At 44.3% G+C, this 9,421-nt stretch overlaps 1 protein-coding gene across 1 annotated transcript in view; it reads left to right on the top strand.

The window, feature by feature from the left end:
* The window catches only part of LOC119395824 (fatty-acid amide hydrolase 2-A-like), a 32,356-nt gene extending 29,987 nt beyond the window's left edge, over nt 1-2,369 (top strand). Inside the window, exon 8 of the mRNA XM_037662832.2 lies at nt 295-2,369. Coding sequence (XP_037518760.1) covers nt 295-747 — 453 coding nt within the window. The 3' untranslated portion in view covers nt 748-2,369. The remainder of the gene's footprint in view (nt 1-294) is intronic.
* Nucleotides 2,370-9,421: the final 7,052 nt, after the last annotated feature.

Here is a 9,421-nt window from a genome sequence, read left to right on the forward strand (position 1 = left end):
TAGTAAAGACACAAAGTTTAGACGAACGTTTGGTTCTGAAGAGCTGCATTGTTTCTAGTGAAGCTAGCCACACCTTTATGCACAGCTGAACTACAGATGTCTGGGCCAACTGTGTACCTGGTAAGCCATAACATTGGGTTGTAATTTTTGTTGCTGTTGCCATACACCTACAAGCTGGCTAATAACTGCTCCTTCAAAAGCACTGCGTGCAATACATAAACCATTCTGTGTGACCCTTTTTTTTAGGTGTTGTCTGCACAGTAAAATTTATGCGCACTGTTGTGCTCGTTGCAGGGGAAAGTGCGCGTATGGCGCGAACTCGTGCGCTGGATGCTGCGCCGTTCACCGCACACTCTACCCGCCCTCGCTCTCTGCCTGCTGGAATGGCTCTCTCCGAAGCGTGGCCACCCGGCACTCACGCGCGTCCTGTCACGGGCCGACACGCTGCGAGACCGTCTCGACACGCTTCTCGGAGCCGGCACCGCCATATTCGTCTACCCGTCGCACCCCGAGCCGGCGCCTTTTCACTATCAGCCGATGCTCAAACCATTCAACTATGCCTACACGGCCATCTTCAACGTGCTTGGTTACCCGGCGTGCCAGTGTCCCGTTGGGATCTCCCCGACCACGGGCACTCCACTCGGCGTACAAGTGGTGGCCGGCTTCTTCAAGGACCACCTCTGCTTGGAGGGGGCGCGAGAGGTCGAGAAGGCGTTCGGTGGCTGGCGTCAACCTCCGGCAAAGTAGGAGCCTTCTCGGCCTTCAGACGGCCTTCTCAAACGGATGGCGTCACTTTACCTTCTTCTCTTAAAGAAGCGGACATTGCTGCTCGGATCTGCTCACAGGTTCACCCATTTTCTTGGCCAAAGATGTGGCTTTGAGGCTGAAACACCAGTGAAAAGTGATGTATAAGTAGACGTGTCTTTTTTGTTATTATTATGTTTGTTTCATACTGTGCTCATGAGCTTCGGCTGGAGCTTGACTTGAGAAGAGTGGTTTGATTGCATTGTCCCATGGCAGACTCTTGACTGTGTGCGACGGTTGACCAGGCGCGCATTGTTGTCAAGACATTTCGAGTTAGTGCCCAATACAGTGTGTGAAGTGCGCAGAAGTCGCCTGGAGCAGTCATTTCACGGCGCATCTTCCCGCGAAGTGAGTCACACATCTGCATCGTATTCAGCAGGATCCTCGGACTTGCTAGTCCTTCCACTGGACTCTTCTCTCGGAATGTGTGGTGGTCCACGCAGCGAATTTCGTTTTTGTCTGCCTCCGTGCCTCCACGCACCGTTCGACCGTGTTCTGCAACCTCCCGACCTAGCAAATATATTTTTGTTTATCACGTGTAGTAGCCCGGTGATGCTCGTTGATGTCCATTGGTTATCTTTTCGTGCTTTTGTGTAAACATCCGTCACATGTGTGTTGTGCGTCATAGTGGAAAGAGCGAACCATTTGCAAAGCCTAGTACAGTTGCATGTGCAATGGTGGTCAGCCATTGCTTATGCTTACCACCACGTTCTGATGTGTCCTGTATTGTGTATTGCGTTTGAAGCCGAGAAGGATGAGCTTGCATTCTTCCATTATTCTCACAACTTATCCAAACCGGTGATACCGTTTGGCTGCATCGTGATTTGTTCGTTCAAAGAGACTTGTATTTGTTGCTCGGTGACGGGTCTATCCAGGAGTTGCGCATGCTCACTGATGGTAATACTAGCAGCACCTTTGTAGCTTCGGTTAATGGTGTCGTCCCCTTTCGTATAAAGTTCCAAACCAATGCAGCCATGCCATATTTTGAGACCACTGCCTTAGACCTTCTCATGTATAAGACAACTTCAGCTTTACATGACCACTTGCAGTAGAGCACGTATACTGCACCACTTTTGCCACAGAGCCGTTTTCCAGCGTAAACCAAATGTAGCTGCCCCGAAAGAATGTGTAAGGTCATTCTTGTCCTTGAGTAGAGCTTTTTTTTTCCTTTTAATCTCTCTAGCTAAGGGCCAGTGTGCGAAACTGCAGTGGCAGATCACTGCTGACTGCTAGGAGTTCTATCGTTCTTTTTTTGTTTCTTTGTTTGTTTTCGATAGTTTGCCCTTAGGCATAGTAAAATACGGTGTCAAAGATACATGAACAAATTTCATTCATGCGGAAAGTCTAGCAATGAACGATGATATAGCCCATGGATCCAACAATCAAGGCGGGCTAATCAGCCAGGCCTGTTGCACAGAGGTGGTGAAGACACGATTCTTTTTTTTTTACGCACAATTTGGCGTAGTTACAACGAGAGCATGTGCAGCATTTAATGTGCCTACCAGATGTAGGTATCCCTTTCAGGAGCGTTTGGCAAATCATTGAGTGTTCCTGAAAACCGGGCATTCAACGAACACGAGTGCCCTCTACACCTCTCCTGCTGTTGCGAGTGTTGAGAGTGTTATGCTCTTAGTAAGTAGGCAGTGTCTCAGTTGCTTCAGCTTTCTCCATATGTGTATCCAGGAACAGACCTTTCATGCGGGAATGGTCAGGCCCTTCCGAGTTAATGGTCAGTGTGATGAAGGTGACAACCTCGGTGATTTAGTGAAAGCGTGGCATACCCGTTTGGCCGTGGAAGCAAACTGTGTGATGATAGTGCTGCACTTGCCAAGCATGGTATGCTTTAGCATGTGTGTAAAAAGATAGATCCAGGATAGATGCTCGGTAGTCAAAACAGCCTCAGCACCATTCTTTAGTTGAGCATTTATGTTGTTATTGTTTGTACGTGGGCATCTATCTTATTCGTGGCGGTGATGATTTTGTGATGGTGTGCTACATTCGCTCGTGGTACGCCCGTGTCCAATGTGGTATACCTGTTTGTATGTCAGATTTTGATTTCTGTTATTTTCGTCTAAAGAGTCGGACGAATATATGTTGAACATCTGTTTAGAATGACCCTCCTTTATTTGTGTTCGTGTGTGTGTGTGCACGCGTATATATGCACATAAAAAATGTAAAAATTTTGGGTGAGTGAGGTTGAGCCCTCCTGGTCCACTCCCTGGCTACACCACTGATACGCACAACAGTGCCTGTGTGCCGTCTAATTAACTGTGTTGCTGATCACCACAAAGTGCTTGACGTTGCCCTCTGTACGTGAAGACAACTGTACGATACAAAGTTGAGATGGTGAAGGGGTGTCAAGGACACTCCAACTGGTACCTCCTGTTCATGCCTGCATTTAATGCCACGGTCTTCGATGCTGTGCAGCTCGAAAAATATGAACGCACAAAAACGCCTTTTTGTGTCTCGATTGAATTACATTCTGACTCATTATTAATGCCTAATAATGCCATGGACATTAATGCCCAGTAATGCCCTGGGCATTATTGTCTGTTAGTTCTCATTAATATTGTGTCTAACAAAGAAAGACGAGCCCTTAAAAAGTAGTCTTCTTTCCTTCATTCCGATGCATGTTACATTGCCAAGCATCTTACACGGGCCCTTGTCAAGTTCTTTTTTTTAACTTTGCCGACTTCTGTAACATACAGTGCCATAATGAGTACATTCTACTGCCTCATAAAGTAAGCTCTCATTATAATAAAATTTATTTGAAGTGAATCTGTATACAGTTTATTTTGTAGTTAATGCAATGCATGCATTTAACACCACATTATTTGATGCAAAGCTGCTTCAGACTTTGCTTGCTATAAAGTGCACAGCAGGCAGTGTGAACGGGGCGCTCGATGCTGCTCAGATAGTGACCCTTTGTATTTTTTGGTGTCAATATCAAAAAGCCAGTGGACTATGAAGGCCATTCTGCCATATGCTTCCTTTTGACTATATATCCGATGGCATTACTTGACAGACAAAGCAGCTGCTCACAAACATCAGTAATATTTCGTCAGTGTCATGCAGGTACTGTTAAAGCCAGCTATATTTTCATACGCTTGCAGCATTACTATGACATTTTAAATAAATGCTATTTACACTAAGTCCCACTTCCTTTCATGTCCCAATAAAGTTTGTTTTAATGAGAATTTGCTGTACTTGCAGATGGGAAATTGCACACTATTCCAGGCATGAACTTTGGTACATTCTTGTAATCGTTTGTGACCATGCAGGGTTATGTGTCATTCAGTTTGCGCATTTTCGTTAGAGCTTGTGTGTGAATTTGAGCAGATAGTAACCAGTTCATGACAGAACTCCTGTATCGAGAGAGCTGTATGTGCAAGCAACTCTGAGCTGCATGAAAATGATGTTTGTTTAGTGGTGGATCTGCGATTGTACTAATGTGACCAATTTGTTCTACTATGTGTTGAAGTAACATAGAGTAATGGGTGAGTTGATATAGATTCATGTCGAAGCGAAGTGCGAGGAAAACAGGACACAGTAAAGCATGCACAGGACAGGCGCTATGTGCTATTCTGTGTGTTGCTGGCAAAGAAGGGTAAAGCTAGTGAGAGACTTTTGCGTTCCATTGTTACACATGCACCTGCTCTTCGGTTCGTCCAATCATAGTGCTCATGTGGTATGGTGTGTCAGACTTGCAAATGAGAATTGTGTCACAGTTGCCAAGTGGAATGTCTGTAGACTGAGTGCGACCAAACACGAGAGGAGAGCTTTTGTGTTGCTGTTTTTGTATGTTCAATCGGCATGCCTGCAGTCTGTCTCCAGGAACAGACAAACTCTTAGGAAAACTCCTGTCATCTCACCCTTTTTTTTCTCCAAGAGCCTTCTTGAAGGAAGGGGTACTGCAATACCCTTCCTTGAAAGCTGACAAAATGCTGCTGTGAGTGCAATACCTTTCGATGAATATTTTGTCAATGAAATGTTTGAAGAGGAACCTAATAATAATGGAGATATCAAAAGCACAATCTGTCCTTTTCCCATTCCTCATCGATACAAGTTTTCCTTCTCGGCTGTGGCAAATTGAATATTAATGCCAGACTTATTGCTGGCTACTTTTTTTTTCTGTCTACGACACACTTATGGCAACATTTCAAAAACTGCACTTGACAAGGTCGCCAGGGAATGACAAAGTAGTGGCAAGAGGAGATCGGGATTCGTCGTAAGGGATTGCAAACATGGACGTGAGAGAAGGGAACCAGGCAACATAGACGCAGTGCTTTCTCTTGTGTCCATGGTTACACACCGTACTTTCTTACGCATTGAATTCCTTTTGACAAGCTGAACTTTCTGTCATTCTAAGCTTTATAAGTGGGACTCGTGTACTGCTATTTCCCCTGGTACTTGGAGATGGGTGTGCAATGTGCTCGGGAGGAGCTAGTCCTGGACAACTTAGTCCTGAACAATTGTCCAGTAGTTGGCATCTGTGTGCTGTCCTTCTATGATGTCGTAAGAAGGACATTGCAGCGGTTACACGAAAGTTGGACAGTGAAAAATCCTTTGTGACCTTGTGGGCTCCAAGCTGCAGGCAGCAGATCAGTGTTTGACTTGCATGTCCATGGCCCCGCTGTCTACAGACTGCGAATGTTTTCTTGCTGCATTGAGAAAGGTGTTGCAGTGCCCCCCTTATGACAGTCCTTCCCTTCCTGTGTGTTCGAGACTAGGCAGGCTTTGGTCGAACCTTAGTGCACCAAACTCCCAGATCCCCTTCGGGTGCAAATTATGAGTTGAAACATGTGTCAAATTCACGCGACTTAATTCCAAGACGCTTGATGTTACATCCAAAGTAATAGTGAGGCAATACACTGTTTTGTGCAACTTTCAGTAATTAGTGTGTAATTAAATATCTAATTATTCTGCAATCAGTCATCTTCAATTCTTGCATAAAAAAAATCGAGTATTAGGCTCAAAATGCATGCCCAGTTTGTTTTTTGGTTGATTAGTTTTGAGCCCAGAAAAATAATACTCTTGACGTTGGTCCTGGAACACAGCACGTCGAACGATCGTCAAACATGGTAGTATATCTCTAGCAAAGTGATCCTCTGCAGCAATATGCATCCCAATGCAGTTAAATGAGCGCTAGTTGTCCACTCGGGAAGCCTGTGCAAATGTGCACACTGCATTTCAAGCCATTTGAGGAAACGCGCGGTGTGCGACGTGCCTCCCTAGTTGACGTACATTTACACACCGCCGCTGAATGGAATGTAAGGGATCATCGTATATAACAGGCTAAATGAAAATATGTCCTGTTGGGAATGCAGTGCAGCAAACAATCATTAAACAAGAATGCCAGTTATAATGGAGCTTGTTCCAGTGTCTGATGCGACTTCGGTATGAAATATATCCTAAGCTCGGTGTAACAGATGTAATGAATTATTGTACATAACGAAGTAAATGCGAATTTGTCTACAGTGCAACATGCAAACTTCTGGAGAGAATGCCGGTTTTAACGAAGCTGTTGTACTGTCAGACGTGACTTCCTTGCAGGGTTCAACTGTGATTGCATAAATTTGGTATACAGGCTAACCATAGTTTGGGCGAAAGATGGAGAGCCGGCGTGTTGTGAATACGCTGCCTCTTAGCCTGCCTTTAGACTAGGCATGGCGGAAAGTCAGTTCGAAAAGTGAAAGATGTTTACTCTGCAAAAGTACGAAGGCTTTTTTTTCCCCATGTAATTGTTTGAAACGAAATTATGTCTGTGCTCTATTTGGTTTGAAGGTGGCTTTGCTGCTACTCTGAAACATGATTTCCATTTTCTTTTTATTTGCAAATGTTATTTTTTCAGCAACACTTTGCAACCTTGCATACTCATGCACTTTTGATCACATTATTTTTTGCTGCATACTTTTTTGAGCCTGTTTTTGTTGCTTCATCGTTTGCAGCATTTTTAAAAAAAAACTGTTGTTAAAATATGCCCTCTTGTTGTTTTCATGCACCGTATTACGTTCGCATTACACTTATAGAGTGGTTGGGCTCACTACCTGTTTGATAATTTTTGCATTGCTGTTGAAAACAAATGTGATAGTGACAGTTTTTTCTGTTCTGCATTTGAAGCTTTTTGTTACCCATTGCTGTTTTTTAGCCTTTGTATTTCTCAAACATGTTTAATGTAGCGGCATATTCTCTCGCCAAGTGCTTTTCTTCTGTGGCCTGCTCTCAAAGTCACAATGCTGTCACCATCGTACATATTTACACTCGCAAGCCATGATTTAAGCAAGCGTCAGTTATTATCTTGCACCCATTTGTGTGTGACATCATTGAAGTATTGATTTGAATCACTGCAGTGTTTGACCAACCACACTGCCCAAGATAGTGTTTGTACATTCTGTAAATGTTGGTGAATGGGTCAAAATATTTGCCCTATAAGCCAATTAAGGCATATGAACTACAGGGTGTTTACAGTACTCAGCTGCCCTCCAAAGTGTTTGCTGAAAACTAAAGTGTGCACTTAATTTAGGGCACACTGGAGTGACTGCATGTGATAGTAGAATAGAGCGATGTGTGTATGAATTGTACTTCAGTGATTGCGCGAAGCTTAGGCATTTTGCAGTTAGAGTACCTAAATTTATATTCATTTTGACACGTCTGCGATATCGGGGCTACCATTTTTTATGTTTTCATCGAGCAGTGATTGAACAGCATTTCAGAATACATTCCCGCTGAGAATGAATTTGAGAAGTACCGCAAGTTATAAACTGAGGAAAAATTTACACAAGGCAGTAAACTCAGTCACACAAAAATTAGAGCGTGTTTGGTTATGCCTCCTGCAATTTTCTACAAATGAAGATTGCACGTTTGAAGGTATTGCTCTAGTCTTTTTTTTTTTTTTTATTCGTGATCTGTAGCTTCCGTGTCTGTAATGAGAACCAACTTTTGTTGCTTGTTGTGTACCACACTGTTTGTCTGCATTAAAGTTGCACACTTTCTTGTTCTTGATTTTAGTCTGCTTGGTTTTTCAACACGAGGTTGTTGACGCATGCCTAATTCTGTGCCAGAAGAGACAAGTTTAATCATTATTGGTTTGAACGCCAAATGACAAGCCATCCGAATGTATTGTGCTAGTGCAGGGCTATAGTGGTTCTTTTTTTCAAGCCAATATCTTCAGTTTTGGACCGCGATCGTGCAAACTAAATTACGAATTATTACACAGCAAAAATTACACTTTTGTAGGGCTTCTAGTCATGTGTTTCAAAAATATTACCGTGGCAGTTCACACCATTCAATTTGTCTCGCACTTCCAAGTTCAGTCGATGAGAGAGCTTGCGAGGAACTGCAACAGGGAATCGGCTGAGATGCGAGTAATGTACGACCTTCATAGAAAGACAGACCAGAAAGCACTTTGTGTCTGCTACAGAGCTCATCAGAGAGATAGGTGTGTGTACTGGATGATCTACACTGCCTACATAAAAACACGTGAAATGCATCCGGTTCAGATAAACATTGCCAAAGGATGCCTTCTGAGTGCACCTTTTTTGACGACTCTTGGACAACGTATGCCATCCTTGCCGCATCCTTGAAATCTTTCCTTTGTATTTGTCGTTTACTGTACTTGAAGCTATGTGTAGCAGAACAGTAACTGCAATGTTCCACTGGTCTTCTTGGCAAACTTTAATAATACCACGGCCCGTGAAACTCTGTGGTGTGGCCTGGCCATTCTGGAGCCCAGTCTTCTAGGCTAATGACTGCTGTGGTATCGCACTCTGACACCAGATGGGGCCGTACGCCATTACCGGAAAAATGCCGACTTTAAAGGATAACAGGAAAACTGGTTCGCCTCTACTGTGCTCACAGTGTAACCGCACGTATCAGACATGTTGTGAAAGGTGGCCAACTTGTAGCGGAGTTTATTTTCAAGGACTGAATGTATACACCAATGGGATGCAGGGGCGTAGCCAAGGGGGGGTTCAAATCCCCCCGAAATTTTTCGATTTTGCTTGCGTGTATATAGGCACGCACACATACAAACGCACGCACGAACATACATAAAGTATGGTTGAACCCCCCCCCCCCCCCGAAAAAAAATTTCTGGCTACGCCCCTCATGGGATGTACACACTGGAATGTGTGCTGGCAGGTGCTAATAAAGGTCTCGCCTGCAGTAGTGACCATATATTGTCTCAGTTGTCCAGGTTTCCTGTGTTTCTCACCTTCTCATCTCGGTGAATAAATATTAAAGTACTCAACCAGGAGATATAACTGCACTCAGTTAGTCTTTCATTCAGGGATATGCAAGTTCAAAGATTGCAGCACCATGGGGTATGGGTCATTCAGTGGCTTGGATAATTTAACCTTGCTGTCATGGGCGTCCGCAGGGGGGTGCAAAAGGGGCAGTTGCCCCCTCACGGAGGGGGGAGGGGGGGTGGCAAGCCGGACCCACTTCACCCCATCGCGATTCATTACGAACCCCGCAAGACAAAATCTTGCCGATGCCCATCTATGCTTGCTATGCACTTCAACTTGGAGCCATGGGACTTCACTTGGTCAGGTCGGCTGCTAAGAGAAGAATTAACTTACATGGACGCGTCCAAAATGTTTGTTGCATTTTCTTGCGC

Source organism: Rhipicephalus sanguineus, chromosome 6 (assembly GCF_013339695.2).
Source record: "Rhipicephalus sanguineus isolate Rsan-2018 chromosome 6, BIME_Rsan_1.4, whole genome shotgun sequence".
Taxonomy (NCBI): Eukaryota; Metazoa; Arthropoda; class Arachnida; order Ixodida; family Ixodidae; genus Rhipicephalus; species Rhipicephalus sanguineus.